We start from the raw sequence: 23271 nt of genomic DNA on the forward strand, positions 1-23271 counted from the left end.
GTGCAGTTGGCTACCATCCAATTATTTAATAAGTTGCTGTGTCTTAATTGGCAAAGAGTTAAGCTTCCGTACTTCAAGAGAAAAATGTGTGTTCTGTGCCTTGAGTCACATGGCTTTTTGTCTTTTTGGAAAAAAAAAAAAAAAAAAAATCAGAAAAATTACTGTAAAATATCTGTGATTTACTGAAGATACTCAGTGCAAGATCAGCTAGTTCAGTGAGTGATTTATATCATTCCTATGTGAATGCCAAAATCCAAAATGAAATTTCGATGAATTTTTAAATGGTTGTTGTCTGCACATGTATCAAAACTGCATTATTAGAACAGTCAGCCTGAAATAGATATGCTCTTGAAAAATGATAGGTGTTGTTTAGTGAACAGTATCCATGAAAAGCAGGAACTTAGAAACCCAAAATTCTGTGGTGTGGGGTTGTTTTTTTTTTTTTTTAAAGCTGACAAAGTGTTCACTGATATTAAATTGCTCCTTAGTATAGTCTCATGTTGGTGATAAAAATAACTTATGCAAATATTTTCTGTCGAAGCTCCCATGGTATGAATCCTTCATGGAAAGGTTGGAAATTCTATTTATTGTCAACACACTGCTTAGAGCATTCAATTGATAGTAACTACTATCACTACTAATGTTCATCAGCTGCTACTACTGCTAATCAGACTGGCTATAATAATTCTTTTATTTCTTAAATTGAAGAAGAATCACAAAGACATGAAAACAAGCTTATAAAAACTATGTAACCATGTTCCACGAAGGCAGTAGCCAACGGTTAGGAATGGCTGGTATTCCTCCTAATTATGGGCAATTTATTAATATATTTCAATGAAGAACAGAAGTGTTAAATCTATTAAAAACTGAAAAACTATTAAAAAGCTTTAAACAGAGGGGTATTCCCACTTCAGTGGAGTATGAAGAGCATACTGAATCTGATCAGAGTGTACAGTGTCTGGTATTTTATCTATGCTACTGGCTTGTAGCAGATGCAAAGAATATCTGTAAGAACCATGTGAGCATGCTTTCCAAAATATACCTCTTTTATTCTAGAGATATGTACCTGTGGGACTTTCTGAGTCTGAGGTTATGTATTTCCTTTCAAAACACTCTGAGAGTTTTGTGGTTTTCTTTCTCTTTGCTTATTTCTCTTTTGCTACAGTCTAATTGCTTTCTGATTGAAACAAATTTCTCTGCTTAATTATGTATATGGTAAAAATGTATCTCTTTTTGTTTCAAACTTACTAGCAGAAAGGTGTTGAGTAATGAAAACTGGGGAAAAAACCAGAATGGAGTAATGGGGGAAAAAAAAAAATCATTTTTCCTATGTTTCTGATTCTGCATCTCATTTCTTAGCCCTACTGAGGACTGGAAGATTTGATTCCGCTTAGTCTTTCTCTGATGGAGGCTATTTCATACCCTCCATCATCCTTCTGCACTTTTTTATCTGATAAGTTTGTAGGACTGTACCTACATGCATGGCTCAGATTAAGCAGCGAGCATATGCAGAATGTAATGGCGCTTCCTGTTTGTTTTCTCCAACTTTGAGGGTTTTGAACACTGTTTGCTTTTCTGGATTTTAGATTTTTATGAGCACTACCAGTGACTGTAATAGTTTACCTGATTCCTAATAGGTAATTTAGAGTTCATTGTTTTGCATATAAAATTTGGTGTTGCTTTGAGATGGTGCTCCTTTACTGGTGTTACCTGGGATTTCTCTATACTAGAGAGTCTTTCTGCAACTCTTTTATGTGAAGCAAGTGAAGTGGCAGCTGAAATTCGATGTTTGTTGCATTCCTTATGCAACTAAACATCCAGAAGATCTAGAAAAAGCTTTAATAAGTACAGTAGGCAGCTAGACTTTTTCCTTGCACTTTCTTTGATTACTAATTGCATATGTAGTATTTTTTTCCTTAGAGACATTGAAATATCAAGGCAATTAATTCAGCATCATTAAAAGATCAAATTTTTAAGTAAGTCAAAATGCCATTGCAAATAAGTATTTGAAAACTGATGAAAGGAAGGAATGAGAAAAAAAGAAAGGCAGAGAAGAGGGGAAAAATGGGAGGATGGAAGAAAGGTATGAGAAATGATGGGCAGCAAGATCAGTTTGTGTTGGGAACTCAACTAGTATTGTGACTGATCTGATGTGATGTAGCTAGTGAAAACATGCCAACTTACATCAACTGAAAATCCACAGAGCGTGGCAGAAAGACATTTGACTTGAACAGGGCAGTGTAGTGATAAATCAAAGATATTTTAGTAATAAACCTGTTTTGTATATAACATTTTCTTGAAGACATCAAGAAAAGATTTGGGAAGTGGCAAGATGTCTCTCTCTCCAAGAGCTGTGATTGTAATGGGGGTATACTTTGATATGTGACCTTTGATGTTCTCTTTACTGGCTCTAGATATTTTAATAGCCTAAGGAATCAACACTTTGTAAATGCCAATATGGGAAAATACCCGTTATATCAAATCGCAAAAATCACAAATGAAAACAACTTTATAATCATTTATAATGAATACGACTATCATTACCAAATTGTTGTTATAAAATATAGAATACCGTGCATTTATTTTCAAAGCATGCTAGTTCTTCATTCTTTTCTGTGACATTGTAAGAACATTGTTTGTATGGGCTGAGTGACTCCAGCTCACAAGTCTGCTGTAAATTATACAGCCTTTTCAAGTACAGGTTACAATGACACAGAGAGGATATTATAGTTACTGCATTTTAGCTGAAGCGTGAAACAGCATTTGGCTGTCTGTCCAGCAAACAAGTGTGGAAAATTGAATTTTACAGTTTCTGCCACAGGAGCCATATGTTCTATGTTTTTTATATATGTATGATTACATTCCCCCAGAGTAAGAAAAGTTCTATATAGCATGGTAAGCTGAGAGACAGGTGTGCTAGGGGCATGCTAGGGGTGAGCACTTTCTGAATTTCAACAATAAATTGTGCAGCTGTAATCTAATAACCAGTATGATGTGGGTTGAATTAATAATTTATAGCTGGCTGTATAAGAAGTGCAACAGTGGCAAATCGTTTTTTTTTTTTTTTTCCCCTATTTTAAGGGTCAAGAAACATTTAAAAGTAGTTTAAGCTTGTTTTATGGTAGTTGCAAATTGACTAGTCCCCTCAACTAGAGAAAACATGTTCTTCTCAAATATTTTCAGTTTTCTCTGTATTGTTATGCTTTGTAACAGAATTGTGCCTGTCAGATGAAGTGTAAGATAGCATTACATAGTGCAATGTGATGTAACATGAATGAAAGCTAACGTTATGTAGTCTTATCCTGAACGTGCTGATGGCCATGCACAGCCTCCCACAGGCTTCACTTCTCTTGAACCGTGCCAGTGGTTTCACTCTCAAATTTTCTGTCTCCTTATAGAAGCAAGCCGGTTACATAATTAATTTCAGTCCACATGTAGAGTTGATTCTTCTCTTATTGAAGCCTATAGAAACCTTGTCATTGACTTCAACAGAAGTATGGGTTGCACTTCTGAATGGTTCTAATCATAGAGACAGTGTTGCTGTTCACTCTGAGGCTAGGATCTCAGAATCATCATTCAACCACCCTCATGTCTCAGCTATTTTAACTAAAACTACATACCCCAATTATCAAAACTATCAAGGCTTTTGTGTCAGGCTTAGAGAAACAGTGGTCTGTGTTGTTGAAATTTATATACTTATGTAGAAAAGATCGTTAAGTACCCCATGGGTAGTAAATAGAATGTGGCCTAGAGAAACCTGTCTCCACGTCAGTTTGAGGAAGCGGTGACCATGCGTCTGAACTGCTTGCAGGTCCAAGAGCCATTCTGCAGCATAGACCTAACACTGACCCTGGCAGAACCAACCTTAGCAGTGGCAGTGTGAATAGCATCTTCTTGCTGTGCTTATTCTGGCTGTCTGCTTCTCATCAATCGGAGAGGCTCCTGAGGATGTCAGTGATGCAGATAGCTTTTTCTGTTGTACAGTATTTAATATAAGATGAACGTAACAGCATATTGCTTGCAATATTACTGCAGAAAGTAGATCTCTTCTACTTATTTCAAATATGCATTAAATGAGACTTAATCAAGGATTAAAAATTGCTTTGAGCAACCAGTTTGGAACTAGTCTCTTCTAATGTTGTGTGTTATCATGTAGAGGCAGTAGGTGAGGGCAGAAAACAGATGAAAATTCCCAAAGGAACATAAATGCAGTTTCTGCAATTTCATGTGCTTGACCTTGCATAAATAGCTGAATGTTTGGGTGGTTTTTCAATTTGGTATTTGAAAATAACATCCATCTTCTGCAAGAAACAATTATATAGTACAAGCAAACAATCTCTAAGAAGTACAGAATCTCATGAAGTGTTGCATGGTTGGGGGAATTCATTTCTTTAAGTAGATAATAACTTAGAGTCTTGCATCTTTTACAGTTCCGATTTGTAACATCATTTACGTATCTTAATTTATTTGAATACATTTTATTTCTCTAACATATCTCAATCATGTGCGTGTGCTGTTTAATTAGTAATTAGAAGTAGTCTATCTATCATAAAGATGTATATAGATATATAAATAGATAACACTTCAGTATTATCCTAATTAGCTGCAGCTTAAAGCAAATACAGACAGCACTTCCAGTATTACAGTTCACAGTATTATGTGCCATTGTTTATGAATCTAAATTTTTGAGATAAATACAGTAGAAAAAATAAAACTGAAAAATATTTAGCATGGGAGAAATAAAATTTGATATTATGTATGTACAGAAAGATATGTGAATCTTTCTAGTAATTTACTCCAGTGCAAACTGAGAGCACCAAATCAGAATGGCAACATTTTGGCACGTGTTCAGTCAGTGTAGATAAAGCCAAAAGATACAGAACAACACTGAATCACACCTATAATTTTTCATGCAGTTTTGTTTGTTACTGATACTGCAAGACAGTGTTTAGCTACTCTGTTTTAAATACTGCTGTGACTGTGTCAGCTATTGACATCATGTCTCAAGCTCATCACCCTCCCTCCCATACTGTGGTCCCTCAGTTAACCTTTAATAGCGTGCAAACAATCTGCAATATATGAAAGATAGGGTACTAAATTCCATGTTGTTAAGATTATTAGAACACATTTCAGCTCCAACCCTGTATGTCTCAGGTACCTGCACTTCATAATCACCAGGGAATTTGTGTCTGTTGTGTCACTCCCACTCTGGTAGCGTTAAAAACTAAAAGGTGTCATAGGTTGTTTTTTTTTCTTTTTCTTAGAAATGTTTGTAAAGTTATTGACATCAAAAATACATGGGAAATCATGTTTTGCATATGCACGTTCTGCAATGCTTATTACATTTTAGTTCTATAAAACTTTTGTAATGGCCTTGGAGAGGGTTCAGAGAAGGGCAATGAAGCTGGGACGTGGTCTCGGCACAGGTGTTATGACGAGTGGCTGAGGGAAATGGGGTTATTCAGTCTGGGGAAAAGGAGATTCTGTGAGACCTTAATGCTCTCTACAACTGCCTGATGGGAGATTGTGGTGAGGTGGAGGTTGGCCTTGTCGTGGTTTTGTTGTCAGTATCTCACAGCATACCATCATGTAAAGCACTCGGAGTTAAAAAGTTAACGTTTGCTGTTTCTGGGAGTTTTGTTCTCAGAGGGGGAGAGGAGGGGCTGTATTCCCCAGAGAACTTGGCTCCTGGAGGATGAGAGATGGAGCTCCTTCCATCAGTGGCCTCGCTCTTTGTTCCCTGCCATGGAGCACATGGTCCCTTACTGCTTTTCACCTGCAGTTTTAGGGTAAGGCCTTAGGTTTTGGACACGCCCTCTGTCATTTTGGTTGATCCATTGGCCTCAATTCCAATTGTATTGTACTGTGTTATGCATTTCGATATTACCGTTCCCCCTCAGATTGTTACCTCTGTTCTGTTTTGTTTTTTTTTTTTTTTTTTTTCTTTTTTAAAACCCATCTACTGTCTCTCTGCTCTTCCCCGTTTTCAAGGACATCTGCCTCATTAGTAATGGGGCTGGGCTGGACCAGCCAGGACACTTAATTTTTTTTCTTTCTTTCCTTCTTTCCCTCGCAATGCACCTGTTGGCTTGCTGTGCAACTGTCATCTTGCTGTCCCCATCATGGATGCAGATAAATCTAGAGATAACTCTGTGACAGCCTCTTCTCCCATGTAACTAGCCATAGGACTAAAGGGAATGGCCTCAAGTTGTGGCAGGGGTTGATTCACAGAATCACAAGGTTGGAAACGACCTGCAAGATCATCTAGTCCAACCACCCTCCCATTCCTATCAGTACCACAAGCTACTAAACCATATTTTGTAGCTCCTCATCCAGGTGCCTCTTGAACACCGCCAGGGACGGCAACTCCACCACCTCCCTGGGCAGCCATTCCAGTGCCTGACCACCCTTTGAGAGAAAAAGTTTCTCCTAATATCCAACCTAAACCTCCTCTGGTGCAACTTCTTGCCGTTTCCTCGGGTCCTACTATTTGCCTGGGAGAAGAGGCCAGACCCTTTTGCACCATAGGCACCATAACCTCCCTTCAGGAAGTTGTAAAGTGCAATGAGGTCTCCCCTGAGCCTCCTCTTCTCCAGACTGAACAATCCCAGCTCCCTCAGCTGCTCCTCATAAGACTTGTGTTCCAGACCCCTCACCAGTTTCGTTGCCCTTCTTTGGACATGTTCCAGGGCCTCAATGTCTTTCTTGTAGTGAGGGGCCCAAAACTGAACACAATGCTCGAGGTGCGGCCTCACCAGTGCTGAGTAGAGGGGGATGATCACCTCCCTGCTCCTGCTGGCCACACTGTTTCTAATGCGGGCCAGGATGCCGTTGGCCCTCTTGGCCACCTGGGCACACTGTCAGCTCATGTTCAGCCGAGCATCAATCAACACCCCCAGGTACCTTTCCTCTTCGCAGTTATCCAACCACTCATCCCCAACCCTATAACACCGCATGGGGTTGTTGTGGCCAAAGTGCAGAACCCGACACTTGGCCTTGTTAAACCTCATCCCATTCACCTCAGCCCAGCGATCCAGCTTATCTAGATCCCTCTGCAGGGCTTCCCTGCCCTCAGGCAGATCGACACCACCTCCCAACTTGGTGTCATCTGCAAACTTACTCAGGGTACACTCAATCCCTTCATCTAAGTCATCAATGAAGATATTAAACAGGATGGGCCCCAGATTCAGTTTGGATGTTAGGAAATACTTCTCTGAAAGAGCGGTCAGGTGCTGAGACGAGCTGCCTTGGGATGTAATGGAGTCACCATCTCTCTGGAAGTGTTAAAGAAATGTTTAGATGTTGTACTGAGGGATGTGGTTTAGTGGGAAATATTAGTGGTAGGTGGATGGTTGGACTCGATGCAGATGTTTTCCAACCTTGGTGATTCTATGATTCTATAAAATAATATAGTTTACACTGTTTAGATTATTTTTCATAGAATTGTATAGGGAAATAATTCCTGTGCCCTGATTAGGACAGAATATAGTGCCAATTATGATGAATAATATGTAATACTCAGACTGTACTAATACCAGAAACAGGTTAGAATCCACGTGGTAAGCCCTATTATGTCAATATTGCACAAAAATAAGATGCAATATATCAAACCACAGAGAATTTTGTCTTCAAAGAGGTAGTGAACATGCTTTGATAACAGAACTTAACCCTGTATTTATGGTGCATACAAGAGATTGTGGATATCGTATTGCTGTCACAAATATTTTTAAATATTTTTAAATTTAAAAATAAATTTTTAAATTTATATTTATTTGTTTAATGTCTGAGATGATTATAAAAAAAATTAATGCATGAAACTTCATCTAAGAAGTAACTGTCTTCTTTCTTTTGTGCTTTATGAAAATTCAGTGCAGCTTTAAGGTTATTAGTGTCTCTGCTTGAGTAAGAAGCTTTACTTGCTCAGTGGAAATATTTAAGGAATGCTTCAGTGGGAATGTTAAAGGGAAGATGTTCTAGGGGAGGTCCAAAAATGTTACCAGGTAAAGGTCAATATGGAGATTTAGGTTTAGTCATACAGTCCCTGATATCTAGCCTGTATAAGAGTTCATTTTTCAGAAGGAACTATCAGTCTTATTCACTGCTCTTTACTAATATGATTTGTAACTGTGTGAGATCACATAAGCAGCTGTAAAGCTGTTATCTGATTTGCAAATTAAAGAGTTTGATTTTTCACTACTGTGAAAAAAATAACAAATATCCAGTGTGAACTGGTGTTAGTAGTGACACTGAGTGGTATGTCTAGGGCTCTGAAATTATAATAATGTATAAATGAATACAATTTAAAGTGGCAGTTAAGATCTCAGCAGCACAGAGTGGAGGGGCAAGATTAACTCCCTTGATCTGCTCATCATATGCTCATTCTTTTTTGGTTGCAGCCTAGGATATGGTTGGCTTCTTGATCTTTGAGGGCACTTTGGCTCATGTCCAGTTTACTATCCACCAGTACTCCCAAGACATTTTCAGCAGGGCTTGCTTTTTTCTTTCATCCCCCATCTTGTATTGATAGTGGGGCTTAGACCCTGGTTCAAAACCTTTATTGAATCTCATGATGTTCTCTTGGGCCATTGCTTGAGCCTGTCTAGGTCTCTATGTGACACTGTCTAATCTTTCTACATCCAGTTCTAAAACTAGGTCTTCTGCCTTTTAAAATGAGATTCTTGACTTTACTACAAAAGAACTTATTACCACCTGTTCTCTCCTCAGATGTGCTGTAGCAATCTAATTTGGAAGGTCGCATTTGTCTTTTTCAGTTGGTGTCAGTTGACTCTGCACTGATAATTAAAGAACACTAAACTAAGAGGTTCTGCTTTAAGTATGAAGTATGAAGAAGAATGAATGAAAGTAGCATAAATAAATTAATCTGAAACTTTACTGTAGTCAGCCACAGTCTAAGGAGAGAAAAATGCTAGAAAGTCTACAGGGTAAAAGAAATCATAAAGAAAGTAATAACACTGAAAAGGAAGAGAGCAGATGATGCTCATGCAGCAGTTCTAATGAAGCATATGGATTTTCCCAGTTTTCAGAACTGGGCTTCTTGACAGTATACTTTTCTAATGTAAAACCAGACTGCTTGAACTGCTTTACAGTTTCAGCCTCATGATTTAGGCATCCAGTGACATAGATTGTAATAAAAAACCTCTTCTAAGATCCTGGTATGTGAGCAGGGCTTTCAGTGAAGTGATCTGGGAGAGTAGTATCAATAAAACATGAAAGTGACAAAACTGAAATAATCAGATTTAGTGCAGGCAGTTATCTTCTATGTTGCAGAAGTCTGGCAGAAATGAAATCAAGAGGTCCTACCAAAATACCTCTCTCCTCTGCGTAGTGTGCTTAAAACTGAGTTGCTCTTAGTCCAGTGAAGCTCAGAAGGGAATTGAGATTATTACCCTATTATTTCACAACGAGATCAGCTCTTTACCTTAGCCGTGCAGTTGTCTCACTTTACTAGCTGTTGCTAAGCACCTGTAACAGTAATAGTGATGTTTACCTGAAGCCTCAATTTATTGTATGTTACCTTAGAAAAGTAAACAAAGTAATAAAAGTCATTGTATCCTCAATGATCTCCATCTGTAGAATGAGTTTGCAACAATGAAGATTAGACTTGTTTTAAAGGGCACTAAATCTATGTTTGGCTTGAGGCTTTGCGAAGTAGAATCATAGGCTCTCTGAAAGAACTTTGCTCAACACCACCTCTTACATATTTCATATCTGGTATGCAATTGTTTTCCTTTCTTCTTAATGCGTTTTTTCCTTCATTTTGATCGATCTTGAGTACAGCTGTAGTAACTGCAAAGAAAGACTAAGGAGTTTAGAGAACTCTGCCTTTCCAGGACAGTTTAGAAGGAAAAGGAGTAAAATTAGCTACATGTGATTTAGTTTCTTTTAGCCAAGTACTTACTGCTTTGTCAGAAGGAAGGATTGCTAAACTGTAGCCTTGAGTGAGCAATTATGGAATTTCAATTTTTTGGTACTGAAATAATGGTGTTGTAGACAGGATTTTTCTTTTTTTTTTTTTTTTTAAAAAAAAAAAAAAGAAAAAGCATTAAAAAGCCCTCAAAAAAATGTTTTCCTACGGAGAAACATATTTTGCCATGTTAACTTGTTTGAATACTGATTTATTGGTCTTTTGTACGTTTCTGTATTGGAAAGGCAACATGAAATATCTTTTTCTTTATTTGTAATGGCAGCCTAATCCAACTGATGTATAATATGCATTTCAGCATTGAAAAGTTCATTAAAATAGAGAAAAACTTCCGCATACCAGCAATTAAGATGTTTTGCTCTGGTACACAGCAAAGCTACCGTTATGGCAGGATTTGTTTGAGAATTTTTTGCTGAACAGTAATATTTATCTTTAACCTTCACAATAATTTAATTTCAGTTGGATGCTGGATAAAGGCTTAAATGTACATAGGAAGTAATTGTGTGTGGAGCTCTTGCCTGACTCTGAGTACTGATCTGAGACTTTGAAAACACCAGCATTTCTGTTTAATCAACACAATCAATGTGTATATATCCTGTGGTTAAAAGTAAGATCCAAATTTAAAATGTTTTATAGACTGATGAAGTTGCAATCACTTTGTGAATGCCTATATCAGAATTTAATTACTGCATCCATTTTAACACTGACTATTCATCTCACACAAGGTGGACTCAGTGAAGGTCCTAGACTAGGCACAGCCAAAAATTGTAGGATTGAATGATCTGTGTTTAAAAGAAATCAATCTAAATTTTGCAACATAGCTACCATTTTTTCCCCCCTATTTTAAGCTTTAGCTGCCAAAATCCAGAACGTTTAATGATTCAGAAGCAACTGATTGTGTTGGAAGGGTTGAATCTGGCAGCTGATAATGGAGTTACAGAAGCACTGATTCTGCATCTATCCTAGTGGCAAGAAGTTATTCCTGGCAGACTTGAAACCTGCAGAGCACATGCTTACCTCACTGCATACATACAACTTGGACAACACCAGTGACATCATTCTGTTTCTCCTCTGGCTAGTCCAGGCGGAAGTCTGTTAGTAGCAAGTGTACAGACATGCATAGGCTGTGGTTCCCACCAGCAGATGGTCTTAGGTACTCAGCGTCTCCATACCTGCCCCTAGATCCCATTCCCCACAATACTTGGCAGCTGTAGGAATATGAACCCAAAGGTACAGCCTTGCTCCAGTTGTAGGTATTCAGACCTACAGGCAGGTGTGTGCTCACACATACATGCAGAGCTAGACAGGACTCTCTTGGTTCTCCAGTAGCTATACTGATGTGGTGTCACATGGAGGCACACAAGTATAGATCTTGGCCTTTCAGACCTCTGGGCTGCACAGTCTCTCCCAGTGACACACTCTCCCAATTTCCTGGCCCGGGTTACTTGCTCACTGTCTCGTCTGGCTGAACCTTTGCAAATGCACAAGCACTTGCTCATACTTGCTAAAAAATGAACAAAATCCATTCTTTCCTGTGTTGGTTTCTCCCCTAAATAACCTGTAATAAATGATGCAATGCCAAAATGTCTTTCCCTTGCATCCCATAATGTGAGACGGTGGCCTAAACCTCAATTTGAAAAGCATTTGGGAGAGCTGCTCTTGTTGCCCTATTTTGGTAGGTTTCATGTCAGAACACTGGGGCTAAGATTCTCTTAATGCGATGCTGGGAGAGGCCCAGGCAGGGTGTCCCTTACTGTGCATTCTACACTCAGTCTTCTCCCTGCCCTGGGACACCTGCACTCTGCTGGTATGTGGAGGTGGTCCTGCAGTGGGTTGAAGTGTCCTCTAATGGAAGGGGCTGGGGCCTGTTGGGCTCCTCCACCTGTTGTCTTTTTTTGTGTTCCTTTGTGGGTGCAAGATATTTATCATGTGACTGTACCATAGATGAGCAATAAGCTTGTTTTCACTGATTCCAGATAGAATTTTACACAATTTATTACCAGTCTTCCTGAAATGAAATATTTTTCCCTGGGTTTTGCAAGTAGATAGTGAGTTAAATTTTACTAATTTCACACTGGCCTGGGGCCATCTTAAATGCATTTAAATATTAGTGATGTTGAAGCTTTGCAGTATCAGCTCTTCCTGGCCTTGAAAGTTGGCATATAACTAGCAAGGAGAAGCTGGCACCAAATAGAAGGGTGCTCCATAAGCTCCTCATCCCATCAGTGCTGGCTGGGGGTATTTCAGTTCTGCCAATGAAGATGGTGGCTTGTCATTGCAAATAAATCTTCAGTGATACCTTAGTTAAAGAGAACTTGATACTTTCTGATTTTATAGGATCCTCAGGAAGTGGCTTTTAATGGTGGTGTGGGAGTTACTTAAGAATTAATGTTTAAAGGATACTTGAAGTAGCCAAATGCTGTTTGGAACATTCCTCAAAAAATAGTGCTTGTGCATCTCTGGCCATTTGACATTTCTGTTCTTGACTGAAGTTAATTTAGGAAGTAACAATTTTATTGGGCAATAACACTTTGAGTAGATAGCTTCAAGGTACACTAATGGTGAAAAGCACTGATGGAGAAACACACAGTGCAGCGAGGTTTTTGATGGGCTGCGGGGCCTTAGTGAGTGGTAGGCAGGGAAATACCAGGGGCTTACAAGGGAAATCGAAGTAGGAAACGGAAAGGTAGCATATGAAAATGTATAATTAAAAAGAAAAGGAGAAAAGCAACTAAGTGTGCAGCCACCTACTGATGTCTCACACCTATCTGCTGATCCACTGATGGCAACAAGTTGCTGCCTTGCAAAGCAACCCTTAAGAAGTGTTATCCAGCTGGTACTGATGTCAGGCCCTGGGGCTGTGTGGGTGGGCTGGTGACAGACATGCAGTGAGGCCAGGATGATCCCCTTCTCTCAGGGCCAGGTCAATGGGGAGTTGTCTGCACAGCAAGGTGGGTGTACATAGAGGGCTGCGTTTCAGGAGGGGACAGTGCCTGTACCTGTGGATAAAGTGAAGAGGTCAGACCCAATAGCTTCTGATTGTTTCTTTTTTTGAAAATACTGTATCACTGTAAGTAAGCAGCAATCAGTTGTATCAAGCTGTGTGTTGCAATAGTCAGCAACTTAGCTCATTAACTTAATTTAGGAAAAATAAAATGTACATGAAATTGGAGTAAGAGTGTCAAATTATTTTTCAGTGTGATTTAGAACAAGTTGTGGCAAGACTGGACTATGAATTAATGTCAACAACAATTTGATTCTGTAGTAGGTTGTATTTCAGGAGAAAATCTTTTAATATTTTACACTTGCATAGTGTCTTTGCACTACATTGGGAACTTTTTTTTTTTTTTTTCCCCTTTCTTATTAAAAGACATTTGCAAAACTATTACTATCATAAGCTTTGCTCAGTCATTTAAGTTTTGGCTAATACTAATTTAAAATAGCAAAATTCCTGCAAGAGTGAATGTGCATGAGTTAGGGGAGACTTAATTACAAACATGAGGTGCTCCTGGTATGTGAAAGATGTAGGACCTGAATTTTCTGTGCGGGAGCAGGAGTATGAAATAAGTCTTGTAATTAAGATCTCACAAATAAGAAAAGAAAGAGAGGATGGACTCGGGGACTTGTGCTGCTATCTATTCAAAGAAAGTGATTAATGCTATTTTATATGGACTGCCAGAGGGAGCTAATACTTAAGTGAGCTAGGTGAAGGCACATGTATTAGCTAGATCCCAGTTAGTTTTTTGTGCTCCTAGGCCCTCTGAAGGCTTGCCTGGAAACACAACATCAGTATCTGAGATCATTGCAGAGCAACGTAGTAAAATGAAATACTATTCACCTTTTGAACACAGCTGGAGCAAGGAGCCTATATGTAAGCCTAGCTGGGGCAGTTCAGAATATAAAAGGACTTTTTGTTATAGCAAAAATACAAAACAAAAAACAAACTTCCCTATCTGAAACTTTATTTTTAGAATATTTCTGAACGTGTCTATTTAAAGTCAAAAAACTGATAGAACAGATTATGGATCAAACAGATGAAATAAATAGTAATAAATCGCAAGCACCGCATGTTTAACCAGAATTTCAAAGACAGTCAAAAATAAAATTAATTTACTAGTTTTGTAATCTTGGGCTTAATTTCACCTGAGATTCCTCCCTTTAAGGGGATCCCATCCCATGGTGTTAAGGACATAAGCATAAATATCAAAGGTGCATGAAATGAACCTAACATGGTAGCTATTGAACTAACACAAAAATGTATTTTTATGTTTTAGAGTTCTTTGTACAATACATTAAAGATCCTGAAAGTTAACAAAGACAGGATCATGGAAAAGAAATATATTAAGGGCTGCTAAACACAAAGGTAAGGCTAAAGGAACATGTTCCTCTGCTGGAATGTGTTCTTCATCCCTGAGATGCAGATCTTGGAGATGAAAAGAGTCCTCTGGGGAAGTTCTTCCTAGGTACCTCCTTTGGTTTTTCTGTTGGAGAAGAATAACTTCCTTTGACCTGCCCTGAATAAACTGTTTGTTTTCTTTAAGAGTAATTTAGATTAGGATCAGGCTTTAGAAAATGGATATGTTAGGATCTTGCTAGACTTCTAATGTTTTTAGAGTTAATGAGAAAGATTTTAAGAATTTTATATTGTAGGATCATAGAATGGCCTGGCTTGAAAAAGACCATAATTTTCATAGAGTTTCATCCCCCCTGCTATGTGTAGGGTCACCAACCACCCAGACCAGGCTGCCCAGAGCCACGTCCAGCCTGGCCTTGAATGCCTTCAGGGATGGGGCATCCACAAATTTCAGGTATCAAAATCTCTTCCTGACTTCAGCACAAGAACTACATTGTTTTGTAGCTGAAGAATGGAGGACATCGCTCAACAGTCGCAAGAATAAATGTGATTTCATTTTCATTACTGTGGTTGTTCAAAATGTCTTAAACATCTGTGACTTTATTATAGTTGTGTTTTAGTTTCCTTGTTCAAAATGTGCATCATTTAGCCCTTTGAAAGAGTAGATAATAGCAGGACAAGGAGAAATGGTTGTAAGTTGAAGGAGGGAAGGTTTAGGTTGGATAGCAGGGGGAAGCTCTTTAGTATGGGAATGATGAGGTGCTGGAACAGACTGCTCAGAGAGGTTGTGGATACTCCATTCCTGGATCTGTTCAAGGCCGGGCTGGATGAGGCCCTGGGCAGCCTGGTCTAGAATTAAATGGGGAGGTTGGGGCCATACCTGCAGTAGGGGCTCTGGTGCTTCATGATCCTTGAGGTCCCTTCCAACCCAGGCCATTCTATAATTCTATGATTCTATGACCATGCAGACACTACTTTCTCTGCGAATGTGAGTAAATATGTATGCATGTGCACTTAAGTATGCATCTGTAATGTATATCAATTTTTGTACATAACATGTATTGAAAGAAGAAAAGTGGCTCTTTCTTCCTTTGTTCGTTATAGAAGTATTTCGCTATTTCACTACGTGGAAAAAAATATGTACTTTTCTCTTTCTTATTATTAGTTACAGGTAAAAGAGGATGTAATAAAATACAGTTATCATACATATAAAGTATGAAAAAGTATCTGATTTTTTTTTAGAAGATATTTAGACTGTTTGCATTGTCATTTTGTTTGAAGTTGTATGGCAAAGCAGTATTTAATTCTACTGATTTTTAGTGGTTTGAATCCTATTTGACCTCGGTTCTGAAGGCAAAATTGCAGTTGTAGGTTTTTCTCACGTGCTTTCGCTTGCGGTTCTCAGCTGAGAAAAGTTGTGCCTGAGCTGGTCTGTACAGTCTTTGTAGAGGATAAACAAATAACCTTTTAAAGTAAGCTTTAGTTTCTAAGGCTGTAATCAATGTCAGTGAAATTGGTGATTTTAAACTACAACTCAAGATCTTCAGTTTTTTTATATTACACTTTTTTATATGTAAAGTTAAAATGCCTGTCCTTCTCTGAGGCAAAATTCAACAGAAAACTAATGTTAGTTATACAATTTGCATTCATACGAACAACGATGTGGTGTTGAATTAATGAAGTATTGGCAGCTTGATACACCTTCAGTATTAAAATAATTCCTTGTAGTAATTGTCTTCAATGAAAAATGGCATTATTTATTTTTTAATCTGTAATTTTGACACAAGGGCTAGAATTAAAGTGAATGGCATGAGTAGATTCTTTTTTGAGGTGTTCAGTTGTATTCAGCATACATTTCTTTTCTGCTCATGTTCAGCCCAGCAGAACTCTGCTAATAAGAGCATTCCTTTAATACTTTCTTGTCAGTATATTCAATTTATTTAATTTCTCTTTTTCTTTGTTTCTGAATTCTCTGGCATTTGTAGACATGATGTGTTAAGGCACGCACAAGAAACAAAATCTTTAATCTCATCAGTATCTTATTACTGGTCCATGGTGTCTCTGTAGTTAGGGACTGCATTTGTTTGCATGATATTTCATTGCCAACTCTTACCTAATTTGCTGTCGCCTGTCACATGTAAGCGTCTTCATTCCTGCTCTCCAAGTATATCCTCCTACTGAATCTCACTTTTAGATTTTAAGTGATTTGATGCTGCATTTACTCAGCAGAGGTGTAACATTTGACAGTTCTAGAAGATTGGGGCTTACATTTATTGACAAAATAGGTATTAGACCGGTAGCATCTGATGCTTTTCCAAATATCCTTCTCTTAACATTTTGAGTCATAACCAGGCAGGGACCTAAACAGATGCCAGTTTTCTCAGATTGCACATTTCATGTAGTCTCTTTGAGTATTGCTAAGTTCTGGAAAGAAATTCTCTTTGCAGTTTCCAGTGTGCAGCAGAGAGATTACTAGGAGTTGGCTGTGTATTAAATGTATTCAGAATTTTTATCCACTTATTTACTTTTATTTATTTTAACAGATCACTGAATAAACATATATGGATGTAGACATTTAAAATTAAGAGCAAAGCTGAATAGCACATTTTCTTTTCTTATTCTCTTTTATTTTGTGCTTCTCGAATACAAAATAAATAGGCAGTGAATGTTTGTGGATAAATATGTAGAAGAGAGCAAAAGCAAACTGGAGGAAGAAAGGGCTAGAGATGCTAAGAAATGACTAAGTTAAATGGAGATAAAATCTTGGCTATCGCATTTATCATTAATTTATTTTCTGAGAGAATAATGCGCAATGACTTGAATTCACTGTAAGGATTAGTAAAACATCTTTTGGAATAAAACTGAAGTGTGGGATAATTTTAGTGTGAACTGTAGAATTCAGATTCCACTTATACAGAATTCAAATAATTGTATTCAATAAGTATTCTACTCTTTCTTTATCTGTTGTTCCTGCTTTAGTTTCTTAACTCATAGTTCCTCTTCCTCGCTTTCTTATTATCTTACCCTTTTGGAGATTTTTCAGTAACATAGACTGAAATGAATTTTTTTTTTTTCTTCTCAAATAAATGAAAATAATTGTGGTGGTGGTAAAATGTGGGCTATTAGTGTTGTTGAAATAGGTTGAGGGGTGGAACGGACATGGCCTAGTGGGGATTCTGAGGGACAGTGTGGAGGAACAGGCACTGAAGGCTGCAGGAACTTCTGCAGGTAGATACACAGGAGGCTGCAGGACTGGGACCATTTTGTGGGTGGAAGAACTCACTTGCTAGCACCAGCAATTTTCTGTGTTCTCTTAAGTGTTTCCTAAGAGACTGAGGAGGTAACTTGTTTGTCTGGCTAGAAGTCTAAAATGTAGCTAACACTTGTGTTACATTATTCATGTAATTTCTGCTCCTAAAAGTCTTTGATAGATTTTAAGCAAAATGCTAACTCACACTTGATCTATGCTTGATCTCCTCTTTCAAATCAACCCTTTCATGCCAGAGTGGTGGGAAAGAAGCATGGCTTACAGGAGATACTTGATTTGATTTACACAAATGGATTTGTGAATGTTGGTGATGTGAAGTGCCTCATTACAGTGTTAGAATAGTGGATGGTCACTATAATTTTCCTTATTTTCAGAAAAAATATTTCTGTGGTAATTAAGTTATTTAAAATTGTTCCCTGACATTTGTATGACATTTCTTCTGTGGTTGTAGGAAAAGGAATGCAATGCCAAGAATCTGCAAGGATACTGACAAATTACAATGAACAGTGCATAACTGAAAGTTTCATACTGTGTTCATGATGTAATATGTTCCTTCTCCAGGAATGTTTAATAACATCAGTGTTTTATTAAAGCAATCTGAATCAATTGATAGGTATGCTAGAGAAGATTTTTAGTTTAAAGGCCTCCTGAATCCCTGCAGCCTTTTTATCTATTCATTAGAGTTTCTGTTAGATTTGAAATTTAGTAATGATTACTTATTAGTTCTTTAGTTTTAACTGTGAATCTCTTCTATTAGATCAATTTTATTAAGATTTGAAAACCTCCCACAAGCATTTGACAGCGCTGCTCAGAAAGATTCAGTCTCAGAAACCTACTACTGTGAAGTTAAAAATAAAATTGCAGCCTGAAATGCTTTCCTGGTTTAGGTATAACAATAAATGCTGGGATTACACTTGTTCTGAAGTGCTTAAATGCGTATAATAATCCAAGCATTACAGTGCAGAGAATGTCCTTAAACTTCTCTCTCCTCAAATGTTTCATTAATACATCTCTTCAGGTCAGAGCCAATGCAAGCACTGTGAGTGGGATTAACAAAATCGAGTTGGAAATTAGTGAGTGTGCACTGTAAACGAATGTTTTTTGCTGAAGACTTCCCGTTAATGAGCAGCTATAGTCTCACAGGGTCTGTTTGATGTTCAGAAGGGACAAATACCTGCTGAGTAAATTCTTAATGCTGTTATTCTTGAATCCTAAAAACAAAGTTCACACTATCTTGATTACAATACAGAACCCTAAGTGTTTTATATTACAGAGATTTGGCTGCATTTCTGAAGTGTGACTATATTATTGTGGGTATCAACAGAACGCATAATAAACATGTCTGCAGTTTACTTTTGATGTTGATGGCATGTTTCAGATCTGCAAAAAACCCTTATAGTTTGTATATTATAAGATTTCTCTGCAAAAACTATTATATATAAATATTACAATTATTTTTTATATTATATTATATAAATATGTAAATGGTATCCACCAAAAAACCTCTGAATGTGCTCTCGCATTAAAACTGTCCAACTGTTGAATTTATGGCATCAAGACTAATGCTTAATTTTCACATTTGGATGAATATGTCATACATTATTAATGCTGCATAACCTCAAATAATGATTAATTGCATAAAAAGAACATAGGTATATAAGAAAAGCCGACAGTAGGGTTTTGAATTCAGAGAGAAGAGCAGTATACATGTGATTTTAAATTGTGTTTGGAATTCGGGAGAAAATACAACATTAAGTTTCCATATAGTCACTCATGTAAGAATATGTACTGTGGGAGGAAAAATCCACTGAAATGCTTGTTTTGCTTTCTTCTTCTTCAGGTCAAAACTGTGGAGGTTTAGTACAGGGACCGAATGGTACTATAGAAAGCCCTGGATTTCCTCATGGTTATCCAAATTATGCCAACTGTACGTGGATCATTATCACAGGAGAACGAAACAGGATACAATTGTCGTTTCATACTTTTGCCCTCGAGGAAGATTTTGATATACTGTCAATTTATGATGGACAGCCACAGCAAGGCAATTTAAAAGTGAGGTAAAGTACTTTTTTATCCTTCGTTTGTTTCTGTCTCTCTCATTCTTTGATTATATGTAGCATCAGTCTTAGTTCAAATTTGCTCAGTTCAGGGGTAGTTCCAATAAAAGCCCCAAGTAAGAGCACTTCTGCACTGAAGTAGCTTTTTTTAATCTGTCACCATGATGGAATCTAGATTTGGTACAGGGATGCTTTCCTGAATGCACCTGTCCTCATTCCTAGTTCCTATTGAGATCACACTTTTGTAATCCTATGCCTACAGTATTTGAAGGAAAATTTAATTATGCTGCAAAAAGTGTCCCACTGAATGTGGTATAGGCAAAGTGGTGGACAGTACAGTAGTCTTTGAGAGGCAGACTCATTAGTGGGTGTCAGGCAACCTCTGGAAATATCAGATTAAATGCTTGCAAATACCAAGGAGTTGAGCTGAGATTTTTTGTCTCTTCCAGAATTGAAATTCTTTTGCATATACAATTTTTTTATAGTTGGGGACCTCTGAAGTTCAGAAATTATGGTATATTACATCTTTTAGTACTACTAAAATTAGAAGGATGATTTAAAGATATTTTTTGATCTTCAAGCTTTTCAAGAACACGACTTTAGATTCTGGAACATTAATTTCTGTGGTACGTGGCTTGTTTCCTCAGCCATTTGCTAGATCTAGACAGCAGTGATTAAAAATCAGCATTGCTGTTGGTTCTGCTCTGTCATTTTCTCTTCAGGCATGAGATTTATGAAGTACTGTAAAACGCTACTGTCAGTTCTGTTTTCTGATTGCTCTTTTGCATGATGCTGATTTATATTATACTGCTAAAACAAATGTCGTAACATCACCAATGTGTTCTGCATTTTTAGTGAGTGTCATTGCATTTCTGACAAAAATCATATTCTGATTGATTGTTGACTCAGTGCAAAAAGTTTTGAAAATCGTGGAGCTACCCCTGCTTTTCTGTGCTGTATATGTGCTGCTTTTCCTGTACTTACTGATTTTTAGTATTTATATCACCTATATACAGGGAGTACTTCCGATTAGGTCAAATGCTGTTATTATCAGTAACTAACATTCCCGCTGCTTCTACACTAATCTATTAGTAGAAAATTGTTTAAGGGAAGAACGCAATTTGATGTTCTGTGGTTATGAAAGTAGAAGACAGAAAGTTTACTTTGTTGAACACTAATGTTAGAAAAGCAGAATTTGACTGACAAAATGTTATTGACATAGCTTGTGCTCTGTGACTTAATTTTTCCTCAGCTTAGTTGCACAAAGCATATTCACAGGTGTGCCTTTCCACAATTGCACACGTGAAGATGATTAATTCAGCAAGATATTGGAAATTAAGGTCTTGCATTTTAGCTGACGATGTCCAGGTGTGAGAGAGCTTCTTGGAACTTTCCCTTCAGAGTATGCATATTATTCATATTTTTGCACAGGTGGAAATACTGTGCTAGATTTTTTATAATTATGTATTTTTTAGCTATCATACAGAATGTTGAGATTTTTCTTAAAAATAGTTGTGTAGTTGTATAGCTTTCACAAATTATAATTGAGTAATGTTCATCACAGATTTTGTATTGCCTTTTGTAGCTGTTGAAGTAAAATTTAGTAAAATGAAGTAGTACAGGCTAGGTTATAGCAAGGTTACTGTGCTTCTTGAAGAACATTTTTGTATTCACCAGCGTATTTTCACTAAATATCTTAGTTTAAAACTAAGAAAGTAGAGCCAGATTTGTAATATATGTTGAAATAATAAGGTAAAGGAATAAGTAATTTTAAGTTGTGGAGAAAGGAAAAGAGAGGTAGTTCTAAGATGTGTATGAACTTTGTATGTTATTGCATTATTGAAGTGTATACTCATTTAAAGGAACAAATTATATATGGCAGCGATCATAGGTTATTGTCAGATATGTTACTAAGAGGTTGAGAAGTAAGGCTATAATAGGAAGAATGATGACAGTTAAGGATCTAAAAATACTGTATCATTCTTGCCTATTGTAGATAAAACCAGACTAGCACTCTTTCATTCTGTGTGCTGCTTATAATCTGCGTCCCAAAAAAATGTCCTTTAAAAGATTGCCACAACTCCTTTAGTTTTATATCATTCTAAAGTTCATAGAACTTAAAGCAAGATTTGGTGTGTGTGTGTGTGTGTGTGTGTGTGTGTGTGTGTGTGTGTGTATATATATATATATGTGTGTATGCGTGTGTGTATGCGTGTGTGTATGCGTGTGTGTATGCGTGTGTGTATGCGTGTGTGTATGCGTGTGTGTATGCGTGTGTGTATGCGTGTGTGTATGCGTGTGTGTATGCGTGTGTGTATGCGTGTGTGTATGCGTGTGTGTATGCGTGTGTGTATGCGTGTGTGTGTGTATATATATATGCGTGTGTGTGTGTGTATATATGCGTGTGTGTGTGTGTGTATATATGCGTGTGTGTGTGTGTGTATATATGCGTGTGTGTGTGTATATATGCGTGTGTGTGTGTATATATGCGTGTGTGTGTGTGTATATATGCGTGTGTGTGTGTGTGTATATATGCGTGTGTGTGTGTGTGTATATATGCGTGTGTGTGTGTGTGTGTATATGCGTGTGTGTGTGTGTGTGTATATGCGTGTGTGTGTGTGTGTGTATGCGTGTGTGTGTGTGTGTATGCGTGTGTGTGTGTGTGTATATGTATATATATATGTATTTGAGGAAATGTGAAATTTTAACCCTAATGCTACCTGTTATGGTAATGCGTTTTAGAGTACCATAGTTTTTCCTATATAAACAAACATGAAATCAGGTAATTAATCACACCATGTATTAATAACCAAGATGAATGTTCCAGTCCTCTTCTGTTACTGAGGGGGAGAAAAAAGCAAGATCTACTAAAACTTAAATACTGCATTATTGGTGGATAAAGAGATTTCAAAACATGACCAAAATGCAATTAAGCTGAAGAAAGATGCAAAATGTATTCTTTATGTGCATTTCAATTTGCAAAGGAGCTGTAATTTGTTATACACGACCAGCAACAGACAGAATTCATGTGGGTGACACTCTCTGGGCGCAGTCTCTTACTATTCAGTTGTAGTCCTTTGAACTTACTTCATAGAGTTGCATTCAGTAGTTCAGAATAGCTGATGTTCAATCAAGTATGCCTTTTGATATTTTCCTTCTTATACCCTATTCAGATATGATTGTATCAATTTATAGATAGAAAGGAGAAATGTCTTGATGGAACACAGGGAATAGAGTGACGGAGGCACAGGGTAGCTCTGGAGAGTATCAGTCAATGTACATGCAGAAGTAAACTGTCCAAGATGAGTTGTTGACCTGTGTAGTACTATTTGTAGATACGTTATCTTCCAGAAGCATGTGAATTTGAACCAGGCTGTTCAGTGTTTTTTCTCAATTTCAAAAGTCATTCTGGCATTATTTATACTGCATATTGATTTTCCACTGCTAGAAAGAAACAAATACTGATTAATCTGAGCATAAGCGTATTTTTTTTTTTTTTTAATTCTTTTAGCGTTGCACAGTTGGTTTACTTAAGAATTCCTTACAGGAGATCTGTGGAATATGCTTTGAAATAATCTTTTTAAATTCATTAGTTCAGTCTTTCAGAAAGTCATGGAAAATTCTCAAAAATGAATTCCAGAAAATTGTG

The 23271-nt window shown here is 37.4% G+C and overlaps 1 protein-coding gene across 1 annotated transcript in view; it reads left to right on the top strand.

Annotated features, from left to right (window-relative positions):
• Positions 1 to 23271, top strand: part of CSMD1 (CUB and Sushi multiple domains 1) — a gene marked incomplete at both ends in the record, with an annotated part of 996476 nt that overhangs the window by 188399 nt on the left and 784806 nt on the right. Inside the window, one exon of the mRNA XM_079550635.1 lies at positions 19406 to 19622. Within this exon, the coding sequence (XP_079406761.1) occupies positions 19406 to 19622 (217 nt within the window). The remainder of the gene's footprint in view (positions 1 to 19405; positions 19623 to 23271) is intronic.

This window comes from Tetrao urogallus (genome assembly GCF_951394365.1).
Source record: "Tetrao urogallus genome assembly, chromosome: 2".
Classification (NCBI taxonomy): Eukaryota; Metazoa; Chordata; class Aves; order Galliformes; family Phasianidae; genus Tetrao; species Tetrao urogallus.